The sequence below is a fragment of the Carassius auratus genome, chromosome 36 (assembly GCF_003368295.1).
Source record: "Carassius auratus strain Wakin chromosome 36, ASM336829v1, whole genome shotgun sequence".
NCBI classification, from domain to species: domain Eukaryota; kingdom Metazoa; phylum Chordata; class Actinopteri; order Cypriniformes; family Cyprinidae; genus Carassius; species Carassius auratus.
The window spans coordinates 20,062,025-20,082,136 of NC_039278.1; the positions used below are offsets into that span (position 1 = coordinate 20,062,025).

Here is a 20,112-nt window from a genome sequence, read left to right on the forward strand (position 1 = left end):
TGAGACACAGACACAGAATGAGAGTTAAAGCTCTCACAGCCAGCTACTGCTCTCTCTCTCTCTCTTGACCTCTCTCTCTTTCTCTCACTTTTCTTTTTTTTCTTCTGGTTTATGTGAAGTCAAGTGATTTTCTTTTCTTCTGTGAGTTGTTTTATAAAGAGCAGTTTTAAAGGGACACACTCACTCTGAGTCTGACCTCAACTCTACATGCAACACTTTCAGTTCATTTGACTGATTTTTTACTTGATGGACAAACATTAAAGGAAAGATTTGAGGACTCTTTCACTCCAGACACGAAGAAACACCTACAAACTGGGGAAGCTTGTTTGTGTCACAGAATTGAAAAAAAAGTAAAAAAAAAAAAAAGATTTAAATAAAAAAGTAATTGCAACATTTTATCTCAAACAGTTTTATTACAAATACCTAATACCTCATCAATGCAAGAAAATTATGATAAAAAAAAGGAATGAAATCACTAATGCCTTTTTTAGAACTGTAAGATATGAACTTGCAATTTCCTTTTTTTATTTTTTTGTTCCATGCCAGAAACAGGCTTCTATAAGAAACTTTGTAACATGTTTAAAACACTTGCATAGCAACAAAATAACAACTACGCAAAACACCATAGCAACTACATAGCGACGCCATGGAAACCATTGGGTTTAACACTGGAAAGCGTCACTCATGTTTATGAGATGTAAAAATGTCTTTATGATTGCACTGATTGTTGTTCATTTATGCAGCAGTACACCAAACTGAGGCATCATGTTTGTCAGTTTCTCCTAAAGCTCTCAGAATCTCAGTGTTTGTGCTGTAATTGGGCTCTGGGATCTCTGGCACATGTCCACACCCAAAATGAGTGTGTGTGAGAGGAATAAACACACACTCTCTCTCCAGCAGATCCTCACCATCATCACGTCCTTCTCTGAGACACACACATCGCTTCGATGATGAGGAGAATTAAAGTGGACTGACATCACACTCCAAGCTCAGTGAGTCATTTATGAGACAGACGAGGGTCTTAAAAGTGATGCAGACTATTAATGGAGCCACAGACACAATAACTAGCCTTTCTTTTTAAGTTATTTGTGTAGGGAGTGTTAAAAATAAATGATTGTTCCATTACACATCATTTCTTTCTGGTAGGTGTGGCGTCCTCTGCTGGAGAGATCTTCACTCACAGATTCATTATTAACACTGGTGTGTGTGTGTGTGTGTGTGTTTGTGTGTGTATAATGTGGACTCTTCACCGCAGTGTAAACGAGGCTCTTTGAAGCTGTTTTAACTATTAAACGAGAGTGAAGACATGAGCAGAACCGACTGAAGGAGGACCATTTTGCAAAACCTCGTAATATCTTACGCTGTTGTTAAGACAAGACCCGTTTAGTGCAGTATAATTAAATAAATACAAATAAAAACTATGCCATACTGTAATAACACTCAGACATGAACCCTAACCCTAACTGAAATTAGCAAAAAAAGTATGTTTACAAATAAAATATCCAATATCCATTCCAAAGTTAATATCCAACACAAGTGCAGCTCAGATCAGTGCAAATAGTATCTGTGCAAACAAGTCGATAATACTGCCAGATTTCATTTTGGGGGGAACTATTCCTTTAAAGAACACAAAAGACACAGAAGCAACTGGTTTAATAGCCTTGTTTAATACAATATTACCACTGAACCGTGATGAGCATGACATTGTTTGTATTAATGATTACAAATAATTGTAATATTTACAGTCAGTATGTTGATTACAGGATATTAAAATAATCAGTCCAATGAACAGAAACTACATTAGATCCAATTAAACCAAATGTATTTTTGATCAAATGAACTCAAGACATTTAACTGATGTAGTAAAGCCTGGTTCAGTGTTCATGATGACTGATGGAATGTTTCACACTTGCCGCTGTTTATTTGTTGGTTAGGGTTAAGACTGATCACATACATCTCTCCGGATCTGAGGAATCGATCACAAACAGTAATTGTACATACATTTATCGTAATTCTTGCATGAGAATGGCTGAGCTGTTTGGTTCCTGAATCCTGAACGCAGCGTAAAGCTCCTGGTCCTGAGAAAAATCTGCATCAAACATGTACAAGAGTTTATGCTGTGGACTCAACATATAGAAGCAAATGGAACCAGCGTCCCGGTCCACAAACACTCCCAGTTCTCTGACAGACTCCGATTGGATTAATACAGTTTTTTTGTTGTGATAAGCCACACATAAATTATCTGACAACCGTAAACTCCACGACATCTTATTGTGTCCCAGACATACTGCGTCACCCGCTCCCTTCCTCCCCATTCCCTTACAGGCCACGCCCACATACACATCTGAGCCAATCACATCCACCCTAAAGAAGCAGCGTCCAATCAGAGGCTGGCGGCACAGGACCTGGTTGCACATGTCGAATCTCTCGCCGTTAGCAGGAAGTTGCTGTTTCTCTTTCTGACGAGTGACCACAGTGTTGTTCTCGCTCAGATAGAGGTGTTCATTAACCGTCTGAGGGTCAAAGGTGAGAGCTACAAAATCTAAAAACAGAAAGATTTGTCAGAAAACTTCAGCTAATAAGTTCAATTCACATGTAGCATTAAAAAAAAAGTATAAAATCTCAAAGGAGCTTCACAGAAGGTGACTGTTTTTACATTAAAGTCTTTCTACAATTACTTAATGTCTATAATTACATATGATATAACAAGCATGAGTAACTAGTTTATGAGTAGAGAACAAAATCATCCATATGCAAGTTTAAACTCACATTTATCCAGTCCTGGTAGGTCACGGCATTCTCCTCCAGAGGAAATACTAGTTAGAGAATCACACCAATATAAAACATAAATGGATAGTCCCATTACAGGATGTATAACATGTATACTTATAACAATTTCCAAATACTCTTTCTTCTAAGTGAATGCTACACTCCTTTTGGGTTTCCTGCACTGCTCTGTGTTACTCGTCTCATTCTAATAGTAGAGACGTGACTGCTGTGGTAGTTTTAACTAAAACATACCTATTGAACCTACTGAGCAATAATACTAGATGATTGTTATGAATGGTAACCACCTACTGGTTGAACAATGTAGTCCTCACAATTGGTAGAGCATTGGGGTTGGGGGTTCGATTCCCCAGGAACACATGATTGGTAAAAATTGATAGCCTGAATGGACTGTAAGTTGCTTTGGATAAAAGCGTCTGCTAAATACATACTAGTCTCATGAATGCAGTGGATCAACCTACAAGCTACAGTACCTCAGTGAGGACAGATCATGCTGTAGATTTTGCTGTCCAATGTTTCCAAGATCATTATAGCGCAGATCCAGCTTTCTCAGATATGAAGAATTGATTTTCAAAGACAACATCAGTTGATAAACTCCTCCTTTTATCTGACAGCCTGAAAGCCTGTACAGCAAAAACACATCAGCTTTTTCTGCCGAATTCTCCTTTTTATCTGTGTGTTTGGAATCAGAGATAAATGACGTCTGCGGTAAGTTGGACTTACTTCAGAACTTCAAGATGACAGTTGGGGCTCTTCAGTCCATCTGAGAGAATTTTCACTCCTGAATCCTGTAGAGGATTGTCGCTGAGGTCCAGGACTCTCAGATTCATGTTTTCTCCAGAGAGCACATCCCTGATCTGCTCCATGTCCTGACCCTGGAAGTTATTGTGGCTGAGGTTCAGAAAATCAATCTGGCAGTTGGGATCACAGAGCGCTGTGGAAATCCGCCGCAGTGCGGACAGATCCAGAGCATTGTGGCTGAGATCGAGATGAGTCAGGTGAGAGTGTGGTGAAGTCATGTAACGTGTCAGGATCTCACAGTGCTGCTCTGTAAAGCCACTTCCCTTGAGCCTGTCAATATTGTAATAAAACTGTTAGAATCTAGCATTTAACTGCTGTTATATTCAAATTGGACTGGGAATATTTCATGGAACATTCTGAAGATGTTTAGCATCACAGTACTTACAGAGCCTTTCTGAAGCATGTGATGGCTGGGGAGAATCTCTGAAACCCATCTAAGATGTTGTATTTCCTGATGTCAAACTCATCGTGTTTTGTGTTTGACATCACAAACTGGTAAGCCAGAAGCGTGCACTGAAACGGTGTGAGGGGCTCTGTACCCTGTGAGCGTTCAAGCTCATGCATTTCCTGCAAAAGTGACGGCTTCTTGAGCTCTACCAGGCAACGAACGAGACCGATGCATCTCTCAGAAGACAGACCTTCCCTCTTCAGAGACTTAATGTACATGGCCACCTTTCTGTGATCATCTGAACTACTGCTCCAGACTGAAGGCAGGAATCCTTCAAGTAACTGTCTGCTGGAATCACAAGAAATCCCAAAGACAAAACAGTTAAAGAGGTCCAAGTGTCCATTATTGCTTTTCAAGGCCTCATCAATCAAAATTTTGAGAAAATCACTCAAAGACTTTGATTTCTGCTTCTTTTTAGCTGTAATCAATTCCAGAGAGTCTTGATTTCCTGATTGATATTTTTGAAGCGCAAACATGGCTGCAAAAAACTCTTGGACACTGAGATGGACAAAGCTGAAAAGTTTGCTCTCGTAAAACAGAAATTTGCGCACTGAGATGCAGGTAATGACGCCGGGATACTGAGACGCTTCTTCAACAGTGATATCATATTTCTCCAACTCTTCTTCTCTGAAGATGACATTCTGTTCCTTCAGTTGTCTGTATGCCAGCTCTGCCAGTTTCATAATCACTTCTTTATGTTTCTGGAGAGCGTCTGGTTGAGACAGCTCTTTCCCTTGATATTTCTTGTGACTCAGTCCAGTCTGAATGAGAAGATAGTGGATGTACATTCCTGTCAGATTTGATGGTATATTTCTATCTTTATTCCGATTATCGATGATGTCTTTAAGAACAACCGATGAAATCCAACAAAACAGAGGTATGTGGCACAATATCCACAGGCTCTTTTGAGACTTTAGGTGACAGACGACTTCTTTGGTTAGCTTTATATTCTCAAACTGCCTAATGAAATACTCTTCCTTTTGCTCATCGGTGAATCCTCTGATATGTGTGATGTATCCCTTTCGGAAGATCTCAGATGGAAGCTGTGCAGCTGCGACGGGACGGCTGGTGATCCACACGTGAGCGGATGGGAGAAGTTTTCCTCGCAGAAGGTTTACTAGAAGGACATCAACTGTGGCTTCTTTAGTCACATCTGACAAAAGGCTGTCGAAGGTCAAACCATTTTTATATTCATCCAGACCATCTAATATGAATAGAACTTTCCTATTGCAGATCCATTCACAGATCTGTCTCGCCTCTTTAAAATCAGGGTAAAAGTCACAAATCAGGTCAAAAAGACTCTTTTCTCCTTCAACCAAGTTCAGGTCTCTGAACGGGAAGAGAAACACAAAGTCCAAATCTGGATTTGACACTCCACTTGCCCAGTCGAGGACAAACTTCTGCACGGTGAACGTTTTTCCAATTCCAGCAATTCCTTTAGTTAGAACGGTCTTTATGATTCTGTTCTCAACTCCGGGTGGGTGAAGGATTTGGTTGTAGTTGATGACTGCCTGTGCCGATGTGTTTAAATCATGTGTCGTCTCGATCTGCCAGATCTCATGTTCTCTATTGATGGGGTCCGACTCGTCATTGATGATGAATAGTTGTGTGTATATCTTTTTCAGAGAGACCGAATCCTTGATTCCTTGGAATACCGAATCAGAGTCCGCCAACATTTCGGATTTCATCTTATTCTTTACATTCTGAAGAACTTCTAAACATCAGGACAAAGTTGGAAAGTTACTTCATTATCAGGTGCATGAATCACACTTATGAATGAACAATGTTCTACAACTATTCTTACCATCTTTGTTTACTGAGGTAGAGGGAGACACCTGTGGTTAAAAAAACAAACATACATAAATATATGCAGTATATTACATAAATATATACAGTATAAACATATTCAGAATTCATATGATAAACAAGAGTCTGCTGGAACCACAAGAAAACACAGAAAAAACTGTTACAATGATCCAAGTGTACATCAAAGGCCACATCAATCACACATTTTAGACTTTGACCTCTTTTTAGCAGTAATTACTTTCCGGGAGTCATAGTTTCTCTGATGTCGTTCCACAGAGTTTCTTTCTTTTATTGAACACAACAACGGAAGTCTTCTGTAGAACACAACGGGGAAGTCGTGTCCTAATGGTTAGAGAGTTTGACTCCTAACCCTAGTGTTGTGGGTTCGAATCTCAGACCGGCAATACCACGACTGAGGTGCCCTTGAGCAAGGCATTGAACTCCCAACTGTTCCCCGGGTGCTGCTACATTAAAAAAAATTGCTTATTGGTAAAATTGTGATCATAAAGCGACTGCTCCTACCCATCGCTCGGGAGTCATACCTACAATAAGTCTTTTAAACAAGCAGCAGTGGAACTAGTAATTAAGAAATATTAACCCTAACCTATCTCAAAACGTCAGTTTCTTTCCAAACTACTAGAACTGAATTCATTTCTAGATCTACATGGTATTTACAAAATGTGTCAGACTGGTTTCAAATCTTTTAACTACAAGGTTTCTAATGACTTGCTGCCGACTCATTGGACTTATGCAACTTTAATACTATTAGACCTTTTGGGTGCATTTGATACTGTAGACCATAAGACCTTGATTACACACTTATAACAATGTGTTGGTATTAAGGGTACTGCATTGGGATGGTTTAGATGCTATTTGTCCGAAAGAACTTTCACAGTTTGCTTGGGAGACTTTGTCTCCTCCGCTCCTTCTTTCACGTGTGGGGTCCCCCAGGGCTCCATTTTGGGGCCTATTCTGTTCTCCCTGTATATGCTCCCCTTAGGACATATTCTTTGGAAATGTCGTATTACTTTTCATTTTATGCAGATGATACACAAATTTATCTATCTTTGAAAAGAAAAGATACTTGCTCTTTAGAGATCCTATTGCAGTGTCTTGTGGAAGTTTAGGCCTGGATGGCACAAAATTTCCTTAATTTTAATGAAAATAAAACAGAAGTTATACTGTTTATGCCGGGAGTCATCAGATTTGGACCTTGGTGAATTGAAACCACTTTTGAAACCCTTTGTAAAAAATTTAGGCGTTGTCATACTGATTTTAAATTGGATAAACTGATTAACTCTGTAGTTAAATCTAGTTTTCCACTCGTCTGGTTTATTGTAATGGCCTATAAATATAGGTATTATTCAGGCCTCTCTCTCCAGACTGCAGATGGTCCAGAATGTGGCAGCTCGCTTGCTGATGGCTGTATGCTCCGCTAAGAGAACTTAGGTCTGCTGACCACTTGCTTTTAGTTATCCCATGGGTAATGTTGAAGAGCAGGAGTGACCAAGTATTTGCAGTGGTGGCCCTGAAGCTCTAGAATAGTTTGCCTCTCTACGTAAGACAAGCTCAAACATTTGCCGTTTTTAAATCTAGCCTAAACTTTTAAATTTTTTTTTTTTTTATAGTCTGCCATTTCAAACTTCATGATAGCTGCTTTCTTTTATTGTCTTTATGGTGTCTTGTTGTCTTCTTTTGTGTTGTTGACTGTTTTTATCATTGATGTTTTTATTATTTTACAGCACAAAATAAACTTGAATTTTTTTTTACTTCTTTCAGACAAATACAGTTGGAGTTATATAAAAAAAAATCCCTGGCTCTTCCAAGCTCTATGATTGCAGTCAGCCGGTGTTACAGTTGAACAGTCCAATGTTGTCAATAAAGCATGCGCATCCATAATTAAACGTGCCTCACACGGCTCCGGGCGTTATATATGTAAAAAATCCATATTTCAAATGTAATAAACCCTTTTCTCTCATTCCGTTATATGTCAAACATGGAAGGCGTTCCAGTGTATGACACAGAATGTAAGATGTAAATGCTAGTCTCGCAAGTTTGTGTATAGGAGGAAAGAAAGCAAAGTTTCCTCATTTTAGCAAAGGAAAACCAGTCTCCTCTTGGTTTATATTTAAATCCTCCAACATTTTTCTTTGCAAATCCTCGTTTTGTACTTATAATTTCATGACTGGCATTTTGCTTTGTTCTCTAATCATGAAACGCCAACGTACTACGACATCTGCCGGAACGGGTTCTGCATATGACAGATAACAGAAGGGAGAGAAAAGTGTTTATTACTTTTGAAATATGGATAATTTTATTTAAAAAATGCATTCACTATAGAAGGCCCTTATTCACCCCCCCGGAGCCATGTGAGGCATGATTTATTATGACTGCGAACGCTTTATTTGACGACTTGTGGACTGTTCAAGTGCAACACCCGCTGACTGCAATGATAGAGCTTGGGATAGCCAGGACAATTTTTTATATAACTCCGACTAGATTTGTCTGAAAGAAGAAATTCATATACACCCAGGATGCCTTGAGGGTGAGTAAAACACAAGCTAATTTTAATTTTTGGGTGAACTAACTTTTAACAGAGAGTTGCTGGTAGCTATTGACATCCACAGCATTTTTTCCAAATGATGGAAGTCATTGGCTACCATTAACTGTTTGGTTCTTAACATTCTTCAAAATATCTTCTTCTGTGTTCAGCAGAAGAAACCCATACAAGTTTGGAACGACTTAAGGGTGAGTCAGTGACAGAACTTCCATTTTTGGGGGAATTATCACTTTAAATAAGTAACTCTACAAAATGTCATTTCAGTATTTTAACGGTCAGACACTTACCACATGCTGGTTAAAGATAATGTCACCACCTGTAATGGTGTTTCCTGCCAAAACTGGAGCATACGCTATACAACCTTCCGTCTGGTCAATTGTTAAGTTACACTGATTTGGGCTCCGAATCAACCGTTGTCCACATGATACAGAATTATTATTATTATTATCATTATTATTATGTTGGGGAAGATTGTCATGCCTCTGAGCTGTCATGTCTCCAGAATGTGTTTGAACGCCATCACCATCTGTTTAAAAATAAATAAATGCATAAATAACCAAACAGTGTAAATATTATAGTAAAAGATATTGATGACTGAGAAACATATTGTCTAAATACAAAATAAATTATACATCTTTTCATATGTTTGTTATGCATCTTTTTTCTGATTTTCTTCAGTGTGCGCTCGACAGTTTTTAATGCTTCTTCTTCCATTCCAAGCTCTTTTTTTAGGGCCTTCATGGTGTCTTTTAAACTCCCTGTTGTCCTGCATCTGTGTTAAGAAAAAGATAGATATACAAAAGGTTAAAATTGCATCCAAAATAAAGGCTGATCATGAGCTGATGGAGAGAGAAATGGCAGTATTCATAACACCTGCAGCCACATAATTAATGTACCTGATCTTCATGGACTCCACACATAATAATACTCCAGGGGCCATCCAGTGTTGTAGTAAAGTTTCCATTTATACTGTGTGAGATCCTCAAATCCTTACTTTATATAGTTTATTTAAAGGCTAGGTAACATAACCAATAGCCATGGCTCATAAATATGGCAACAACAACAAAAAGGCAACCAGCTGGAGAAACTACATAACCAAAAAATAACACTAATTGACATTCGTGGAAAGGCTAATTATTCTCAATGTTTTTTTGCTATAGAAAGAATTATTTTCCAAAATGTTTTAGTTGGATTTATGCCTCTAGGCAAGATGGTAATTGAGTTAAATGGAATTAAAATATTAACTTACATACACATTACACAACTAACAAATACAATGTAAATTCCACAAAATGAGGATGTTATGAAAGGGTTATTTTTAGCAATATCAAACTAATATCAGCTAAAACATTGCTCAATCCCACTCGAACTGGCTAAATACACTATGTACAGTATTATCTTTTGGTGTGGAGTAGTAATAGTTGACTAGTCGAACAGTTCACGCACGCAATGAATCATTCAGAGTGTATTTTCCTCAATAAATCAAGGCTTAAGTTTGGACATCGGCGGACAAACAATTTCTGCATGAGTATTTTCTCACAGTCTATCAAATCAACCTGCATTCGATCGTTTTGATCGATTATGAAGTTAACCTGGATGTTGTGAATGATTATGAACAGAAGGTAAAAACATTTTCCAACCATAAGAAGCATAAAAGCACTGCAAATGACAGCAAGTGCCACCACATAAATACCACAGTATATTAAGATCATTGTTATCCTGTACACACAGGCTATAAAAAAAGTCAGTTTTTATAGTATTCGATTATAGCGTTATAATCGTAAAATAGCTACCTGTTCAAGAGCTTGTCTAGTTGCCTCTTCAATAAAAAGCGTGTCTTCTCATCCAGATCTTTGATGATCGTCTTCATGCATTTCATCGCTGCACGTTTGTTTGTTTGAGGACGTGTGTGACGCAGCTATGTGTCTAAAAACCTTTCAACTTTCAAACTGTAAAATGGCGCCAACAGCAGCGCGCCAGTGAGGTGAAGCGAAGCTCCGCGAGGCGGGAGGATCTTTGTGACGTATTGAGCTGGCGCTAGAAAAAACAAAAACACTTTTGATTCACACAAAACAATACTTAAGTTATTCTTCCGTCTTTCAGCTGCTTACTATTCCCGCCATTATGATTACATTATTACTATATGACTTGTTTTTCGGAACAGAATGTAATATTAGATGAGTTAATAGCAGTGTTTTACACTGTAATACTTAAAAGTGACACTGCGAAAGCTTTATTATGAGACATCCTTTTTATTGCATTGTTATTCTATTTGAGCGAATTTCTTCCAAGTCCAACTGCTCATTTCTGAAAATTCAGTTTGTATTATTTGCTCAAGTAAAACTTTTTTGTTGTTTTATATGATCAGTATTATTTGTTGGAAATTACATTAAATCAAATAATAATTAGAATTAAATAGAAATTTAGACATGCATTTTCTGAATAAAAAATTATGATCTTAAGAATAGCCTACTAAAGTATACTAAAACTACAAAACACAAGTCAATCATAATGTAAGTTTCAGGGCAAGACAAGTGATATACTGCATGTTTACTGCAGCTTATCCTTTATGATAAAATTAGTGTAAAAGCATCACTACAACTTTTCTTACTGCAAACACTGCAGAGCAAAATTATACAGAAGCTTGTTTTTAATAACGTTTCAATTTTGCAAATAAAGCAGAAACTGAATGTGAGGCCTGTATTACGCAGAAAAAGAGATGATCAGCTGTACTTGGTGTTTTCATCAGTGACCAGCAGATGGAGACACAGGACAGTCACTACTCACTGGGTGAACGAACGCGCCAGTCTGACGTCATCTGCTACGCGCATGCGCTCTTGGACGCACTCCACAGAGAGTGAACCAACTCTGTAATCTCACCAGGCAAGTTAGGATTGAATTTAACTCCTCTGATTGGCCATTGGGTTCAGAAGATCAACAGAATCGTCTGTGATTGGTTATAAAATAGGTCAGGAGAAGCTTGACCTATGCCTTTAACCTTGTGCTCAACTATTTGATCGAGAACCCTGAGAATGTGATAAATATAATCTGATTTACACACTATTCATTACCCATTATTTTATTTATTTCTTGTTCTATTGGCTTTTCATGACATTTCTCTGGAGTGTTTTGAGATGAATGTATCTGTGAAGGGCCCCTCTGCTCCTCCAGGGGCCGACTGCTTCATTACGACAGGAAGTGGATCAGAACTCACACGTCTGCTTCATGACTCTCAGACAACATCAAACTGTATGAGATGAGAGAGGAGCGGTCAGGACACGTCCAGTGGAACAGAAGGGATAATTTTAGGTGGATGTTTTCGTCCCCTCAGGTGCAGCGAGTTCCTGAATTAGACGAGCGTCTCAAATACAAACGGGCCTCCTAGAAACCAGAGCTGGAGACTTCTGAGGAAGAACAGCAGACGAGAGAGACGGAGTCTGATGGGATACACGGAGAGGCTCAGATGTGTGTGTCAGTGTGTGTGTGAAAGAGTGTGTGTGTGTGTGTGTGTGTGAGTGAGTGAGTGTGTGTGTGTGTGTGTGTGTGTGTCTCTTCCTCAACCATCAGACATATATATATATAATCATTATTTATCTAATTGTAAAAAAGACCATTTTGTTTAATGTAATCATTTTAATAAACATAATAATAATTAATATTATTATTATTAAGAATGACATAATAAAATGTTTTTAATTTATTATTATTATTTTTATTAATTAACTCTAATTATAAAAAAGTAAGCATGAGATTTTAATCTAATATATTACAATACATTCAGAAATAAGAATGCATTTTTGGGGGCACAAACACAATCTCACACACACACACACACACACACACACTTCTTCTTTCTCTAGATTGCAGCTCTGGACATTCATGAGGTGCATCCTGGGACTCTTCACTGTGTGTGTGTGTGTGTGTGTGTGTTATATTTAGCTGAGGCTCTGGTATCTACTGTCTCCTCCCACTGCAGCCCCCACTCATCTCTCTCTCTCTCTCACACACACACTCTCGCTCATTCTCTCTCTCTCTCTCTCTCTCTCTCTGTCCGTCTGTCTGTCACTCGCTCTGAATCTCTGAATGTGACTGGATCACAGCAGCAGACGCTCCGGAGGAGAAGAGAAGAGAAGAGAAGAGAAGAGAAGCAGCGTGAGATCAGAAGAGTTGAGGTGAGACGCTTCACATGCATCACTCTGTGTGTGTGTGTGTGTGTGTGTGAATGTGTGTTCTGCACGAGATCATGATGAAGGACAGGTTTGTCACCGATGTATCTGCTGATTCTGTCTGAGACTGATATCACATCCCTGAGGTCGTGTGTGTGTGTGATGTGTGTGTGATCACAATCAGCCGTGAATGTAAATGAAGCAAAAATTCACACTCAGTCTCAGCTGGTAAAAAATGATTGAAATATTGATGATTAATTATAAATCTCAAATTAAAATGCGAACTACACTGAAGCATTTCTATTGAAATATTTGCCTAACATTGTCTTTTAAAGTATTTTAGCACAATACGAACAATTTATGATTGTTTTTGTCATTCTTTTGCTTTTAATGTATTGGCAGAAAACAATTATATAAATGTTTTATCTCAGTAAATATGTGCCTGTTCTGACAGTGAGCATGACATTTTCTAGTTTATTTGAGTGTTTACAACCTAAAGATTGTTGAAAACAGAATATAATGCAGAGTCGGTGGTTGTGTTGTGAATTCTGCTGACTCTTCTGCACATGGACTGAAGCTCATGCTCGACGGATCCGGGGCTTGGGTTACAGGCTTTGGAAAGCAGCGTGTGAGACACTGATCCCGTCATTCCCATCATAACAAGCTCAAACACACTGCTACTGAACTGTGAATGTGCTTCCAGAGCCAGTCTGAACTCCTCGGCCTTCTTCTTAATCTCCTGACGAGGTGTCTGACTGCCGCTACGCTTCTGTCTCACTGTACTGGGATCTTCTCGTGTGTTTAACAGCTTCATCTGGTCCAGATGGTCCTGAGATCTTGTGCTGTTCCTATGAGCGCCTGATTGTGAAAGCTTGGCATAAGTTATGGTCATGGTTTGGATTTTGACAACATGAACATGTCACACATGAGAGTCCAAAAGACTGAGAAGACTTTATTTGTGCTGGATTTTTATCTCTGGTTGACAGGACTGGAAGAGCTAGTGGAGCAGATGTTGTTAATTAGCGTTTGGACACCTTCAGGGTGGGATTAAATGCATCAAACTCACAGCTTCTGTTTAATGTTGTAGATGCACAGCTCAATCCTTTAATCACAGTGTTTTACACAAACTCCGGTATACCGCAAGAATTACTGATGCTTCCTGTACAAACATCTACGAAAATACGAAAATGAAAGCCATAACAGTATCACAGTGATGCTGAAATAACAGTGTCTCTGACCATGTTTTAACTGGTGTTATCTGTACACTGGGTCACTATGGTAAAGGGGGTGTGTCGTGGGCGGGGCCTCGTCACTGTTTTGTGTGGTTGTCCCAGCAGCAGCAGTGTTCGGGGTCAGCCAGCCTCTGTTTTAGATCAGGGATCAGTTTCCAGCTCTGGGAAAAAACCTCTATTTATAGTGTTCAGAGGAGCAGACGCTCGCAGAGCATCTCACACATTGGTTAGCGGAGGCTTATTCTGGATAATGAGACTTTTGCAGCATGTGCTCTGTTCTTCTTACTGCTGGTTTTCTGAGGAACTTGAGATGAAATAGAATCAGTTTGCTCAAAGACTATAGTGTGTGTGTCTCTGTGTGTGTGTGTGTGTGCTCTTATTTTTGTGACATATCAGGACACAACTCTGTATAATGACATGGGTATGACACAGGTATTACAAGGAGAGGGTGACTTATGAGGACATAACCCATGTCCCCATTTTTCAAAACACTTATAAATCATACAGAATGAGTTTTTTTGAGAAAGTAAAAATGCACAAAGTTTCCTGTGAGGGTTAGGGTTAGGTGTAGGGTTGGTGTAGGGCAGTAATTCTCAAAGTGTGGTCCGCGGACCACTAGTGGTCCGCCATCGCCCCCTAGTGGTCCGCGAAACGATGACCTAAACTAGGCAAGTGTTTGGAGCCAGACATTGATGTGTGATAAGCAGCACCACCCGTCTCATTAATATTCACGTTAAGTTTTAGATGGAAATCTCAAAATCTAGAATCCACAGATCTATTAGTTTTGTAATGTACTAGTTTTTGTTTCATGTGTAAAATCCCAGTAATTTCAGTGATATTGGACATTAAGGGGAACATTCTTTTCAGCATTTTATTGTTACCATAGTTACAACCATAGACTTCCTATACCCACCACCTCAGTTTTAAACTAATGGCTCTTTGGAATGGCATTAAGTGGGACCTAGGCTGTTACAGTATGTTTAATTGCAGTTTTTTTTCCACATGTGCAGTTTGTTGTTCATATTAAGCTGCAACTCATTTCACATTTACTTTTTCAAATTAAATAAAAATGTATATAATAATTTCTGATCATATTATTGCATTTGTGTTTGAATAATTAGTTTTTTACTTGAAACAGTTGCATATTAAACTTAAATTTAGCTTATCCTTCCTATTTTGGTGGTTTTTGGGGGCGTGTTAGAGTGGGATTCTGTTAGGTGGTCCTCAGAAAAAAAATTGGAAGATAAAGTGGTCCTTGTGCTGAAAAAGTTTGAGAAACACTGGTGTAGGGCCATAGAATAAACAGTTTGTACAGAATAAAAACCATGTGTATGTGGTGCACATTGTGTCATCTGCATATATTCCTTAATACATGTAATTCTTCAGCTTGTAAGTGTGTTGGTTTCTTAATATCTCATGAAATCATTTCAGTGTGCACTTGAGTGTCATTCCGGGCATCTCATTGAAATGCCTCCACATCAACATGTCTTACAGTATGAGTTTCCCTCATCTGGATAAATTTACCCGCTGTGACTGCACATGACAGGCTCTAATTGGTCATAACTGCCGCTCATTGTGTGATGATCATCATTTCTTTGTAAGCAACCGGTCTCTGGGGATCAGAGGCCTAAATCTGACCAGCGGGGTTCAGCGTGTCAGTGCGGCCTTGTTCACCTCTGGCATTCGTCAGATGACAGAGACAATTATCAAGCTATTTTCTGTCCTAGACCCGCAGCTGTGTGACGCACGAGGAGCTGCAGGAGCACACAGTCATCCAGCCGCGTCCTGCATGAACCGCAGTGTGATCCTGCCTCACATATACACACACTCTCACACTCACACACACTCTCTCTCTCTCACACACACACACACACACACACTCACACACACACTCTCACACAAACACACACACACACAGAGGTTATCATGTTGACACACATGTTGACACATGCAGCAGATCTGTGGGCACACACACTCTCACACACACACACACTGAGTTTCGCCAGCGCTCACACCTGCTCTCATCCACATGCTAACAATGATCTCTGATCAGAGGAGGCCATGTGTGAGCGGTGTGATCCCACAGATCTGCTGCGTGTGTCAACATGTGTGTCATACAGCGGAATACTGTATCCCACAATGCACTGCACTCCACCTGAACACTTAAGGCCCACATTGTGTATCAAATAACTATAGTGATAACTAAAACATTAACTACTATTATAACAATAACTTTAACGTTAAACTATCATAATGATAACAATAAATACGATGATAACGATAACTATAACATTAAAGATAACAATAATGATAACTTCGCTCACTCTATCCCTCCGCTCACTCTATCCCTCCACTCACTCTAGGCCTCCACTCACTCTAGGCCTCCGCTCACTCTAGGCCTCCACTCACTCTAGGCCTCCACTCACTCTAGGCCTCCGCTCACTCTAGGCCTCCACTCACTCTAGGCCTCCACTCACTCTAGGCCTCCGCTCACTCTAGGCCTCCACTCACTCTAGGCCTCCTCTCACTCTAGGCCTCCACTCACTCTAGGCCTCCGCTCACTCTAGGCCTCCGCTCACTCTAGGCCTCCGCTCACTCTATCCCTCCGCTCACTCTAGGCCTCCGCTCACTCTAGGCCTCCGCTCACTCTAGGCCTCCGCTCACACTAGCCCTCCACTCACACTAGGCCTCCACTCACTCTAGGCCTCCGACTCACTCTAGGCCTCCGCTCACTCTAGGCCTCCGCTCACTCTAGGCCTCCGCTCACTCTAGGCCTCCGCTCACACTAGCCCTCCACTCACACTAGGCCACGGCTCACTCTAGGCCTCCGCTCACTCTAGGCCTCCGCTCACTCTAGGCCTCCACTCACTCTAGGCCTCCACTCACTCTAGGCCTCCTCTCACTCTAGGCCTCCGCTCACTCTAGGCCTCCGCTCACACTAGCCCTCCACTCACACTAGGCCACGGCTCACTCTAGGCCTCCGCTCACTCTAGGCCTCCACTCACACTAGCCCTCCACTCACACTAGGCCTCCACTCACTCTAGGCCTCCGCTCACTCTAGGCCTCCACTCACTCTAGGCCTCCTCTCACTCTAGGCCTCCGCTCACTCTAGGCCTCCGCTCACTCTAGGCCTCCACTCACTCTAGGCCTCCTCTCACTCTAGGCCTCCGCTCACTCTAGGCCTCCGCTCACTCTAGGCCTCCACTCACACTAGGCCACGGCTCACTCTAGGCCTCCGCTCACTCTAGGCCTCCACTCACACTAGCCCTCCACTCATTCTAGGCCTCCGCTCACTCTAGGCCTCCACTCACACTAGCCCTCCACTCACTCTAGGCCTCCGCTCACTCTAGGCCTCCGCTCACTCTAGGCCTCCTCTCACTCTAGGCCTCCACTCACACTAGCCCTCCACTCACACTAGGCCTCCATTCACTCTAGGCCTCCACTCACTCTAGGCCTCCACTCACACTAGCCCTCCACTCACACTAGGCCTCCATTCACTCTAGGCCTCCACTCACTCTAGGCCTCCACTCACACTAGCCCTCCACTCACACTAGGCCTCCATTCACTCTAGGCCTCCGCTCACTCTAGGCCTCCACTCACTCTAGGCCTCCGCTCACTCTAGGCCTCCACTCACACTAGCCCTCCATTCACTCTAGGCCTCCACTCACTCTAGGCCTCCGCTCACTCTAGGCCTCCACTCACACTAGGCCTCCATTCACTCTAGCCCTCCACTCACTCTAGGCCTCCGCTCACTCTAGGCCTCCACTCACTCTAGGCCTCCGTTCACTCTAGGTCTCCACTCACCCTAGGCCTCCATTCACACTAGCCCTCCATTCACTCTAGGCCTTCACTCACTCTAGGCCTCCACTCACACTAGCCCTCCACTCACTCTAGGCCTCCGTTCACTCTAGGTCTCCACTCACTCTAGGCCTCCATTCACTTTAGGCCTCCACTCACACTAGCCCTCCACTCACACTAGGCCTCCATTCACTCTAGGCCTCCGCTCACTCTAGGCCTCCACTCACTCTAGGCCTCCGCTCACTCTAGGCCTCCACTCACACTAGCCCTCCATTCACTCTAGGCCTCCACTCACTCTAGGCCTCCGCTCACACTAGCCCTCCACTCACTCTAGGCCTCCGTTCACTCTAGGTCTCCACTCACTCTAGGCCTCCATTCACTTTAGGCCTCCACTCACACTAGCCCTCCACTCACACTAGGCCTCCATTCACTCTAGGCCTCCGCTCACTCTAGGCCTCCACTCACTCTAGGCCTCCGCTCACTCTAGGCCTCCACTCACACTAGCCCTCCATTCACTCTAGGCCTCCACTCACTCTAGGCCTCCGCTCACTCTAGGCCTCCACTCACACTAGGCCTCCATTCACTCTAGCCCTCCACTCACTCTAGGCCTCCGCTCACTCTAGGCCTCCACTCACTCTAGGCCTCCGTTCACTCTAGGTCTCCACTCACCCTAGGCCTCCATTCACACTAGCCCTCCATTCACTCTAGGCCTTCACTCACTCTAGGCCTCCACTCACACTAGCCCTCCACTCACTCTAGGCCTCCGTTCACTCTAGGCCTCCACTCACACTAGGCCTCCACTCACTCTAGGCCTCCACTCACACTAGCCCTCCACTCACACTAGCCCTCCATTCACACTAGGCCTCCACTCACTCTAGGCCTCCGCTCACTCTAGGCCTCCACTCACACTAGGCCTCCATTCACTCTAGGCCTCCGCTCACTCTAGGCCTCCACTCACTCTAGGCCTCCGCTCACTCTAGGCCTCCACTCACACTAGCCCTCCATTCACACTAGGCCTCCACTCACTCTAGGCCTCCGCTCACTCTAGGCCTCCACTCACACTAGGCCTCCATTCACTCTAGCCCTCCACTCACTCTAGGCCTCCGCTCACTCTAGGCCTCCACTCACTCTAGGCCTCCGTTCACTCTAGGTCTCCACTCACCCTAGGCCTCCATTCACACTAGCCCTCCATTCACTCTAGGCCTTCACTCACTCTAGGCCTCCACTCACACTAGCCCTCCACTCACTCTAGGCCTCCGTTCACTCTAGGTCTCCACTCACTCTAGGCCTCCATTCACTTTAGGCCTCCACTCACACTAGGCCTTCACTCACTCTAGGCCTCCACTCACACTAGCCCTCCACTCACTCTAGGCCTCCGTTCACTCTAGGTCTCCACTCACTCTAGGCCTCCATTCACTTTAGGCCTCCACTCACACTAGGCCTCCACTCACTCTAGGCCTCCACTCACACTAGCCCTCCATTCACTCTAGCCCTCCACTCACTCTAGGCCTCCACTCACACTAGCCCTCCATTCACTCTAGGCCTCCATTCACTTTAGGCCTCCACTCACTCTAGGCCTCCGTTCACTCTAGGCCTCTGTTCACTCTAGACCATCCGCTCAGTGTTTGTTTGTGTAGGTTATATGATTATATGCTGCAGATGTAGTGTACAGTATGCAGTGCACTAGTGTCTCCTGTCATTGTGTACAGTCCTCATTGTTCCAGCACTTTTTAAATTAAATGCTAAACGTTTGAGATTGATTTCTGTATGGATCAATACACAGCAAAGTGTTTTAAGAACAGGCAGATGTTCTTGCAGACAGAGCTAATACATGAGGAGAAGTACATCAGCAGAGAGAAACTTGGAGGATCATCACTGGCCTGCGTTTACTTCTGTTGCGATCCCTTCATGACCTATTGATCAGACATAGACTGAGTTACAGATCGAGTCACACATGAACTAGTCCAAGGCTAAAGCAGCCATCTGCATCTGTACTGGTGAAATATGTGTGTGAGCATGCAAGAAAAGCAAATCTACTCAAAAGAATAAAATCTAATAGATCATTTGCAGCTGTGGGACAGTGTAAAACAGCCAGTAAGATGCATTCTAAATGAGGCTAATTTGCATATTAAATAGGCTTGTTTGTGCTGTGAAATCACACTTTTTTTTGAATGTCACTTTCCACACACATTGTTTCAAAGCACAATTCATGAAGTTAATTTTGATCATGTCTACATGTCTTCCAGTCACAGCTGGACGATGGGATCAACAGCCTAAACTCATCCAGCGTATGGATGTCATGTGTGCACGCGCTCCATATGTCCGGTTTACCGTGTAGCCGGTATTTTGTGCGTCTCACACCCTTTGCTCAGGGTCGGGGTATCAGGTGACCCTTATTTTAGCTGCGAGGCAGCAGGCCGATCATATGCACTGAAGACAGACTCAGAGCATCACAAAGAAGAACAGATTCAAGAGCATGGGGTTATTTTATGTCTTCTGTTGGGTTTTTGTTGT

General features: G+C 42.2%; 2 protein-coding genes across 2 annotated transcripts in view; one reads left to right on the forward strand and one right to left on the reverse strand.

The window, feature by feature from the left end:
- Positions 1-1,873: 1,873 nt before the first annotated feature.
- Positions 1,874-13,460, reverse strand: LOC113055661 (NACHT, LRR and PYD domains-containing protein 3-like). Its single transcript, XM_026222065.1, has 7 exons — positions 13,125-13,460; positions 5,841-5,871; positions 3,974-5,750; positions 3,511-3,858; positions 3,261-3,410; positions 2,770-2,816; positions 1,874-2,542 (listed from the first exon to the last, which is right to left on the reverse strand). Exons 1-7 carry the CDS (start codon positions 13,458-13,460, stop codon positions 2,004-2,006), a joined length of 3,228 nt encoding a protein of 1,075 aa, XP_026077850.1. The 3' UTR covers positions 1,874-2,003.
- Positions 12,533-20,112, forward strand: part of LOC113055585 (filamin A-interacting protein 1-like) — a 41,368-nt gene continuing 33,788 nt past the window's right edge. Inside the window, exon 1 of the mRNA XM_026221987.1 lies at positions 12,533-12,574. The gene's annotated coding sequence lies outside the window, so the exon portion shown is untranslated. The remainder of the gene's footprint in view (positions 12,575-20,112) is intronic.

Bases quoted from the DNA above. Each gene is read 5' to 3' on its own strand.
- LOC113055661 (XM_026222065.1), bottom strand. From the start codon at position 13,460: ATGACCATAACTTATGCCAAGCTTTCACAATCAGGCGCTCATAGGAAC. The intron at 5,872-13,124 runs GTCAGCAGAATT...TTTTAACCACAG, and splicing joins TTCAGTCCATGTGCAGAAGA to GTGTCTCCCTCTACCTCAGT. The intron at 2,817-3,260 runs GTACTGTAGCTT...TTCTCTAACTAG, and splicing joins CATGATCTGTCCTCACTGAG to TATTTCCTCTGGAGGAGAAT.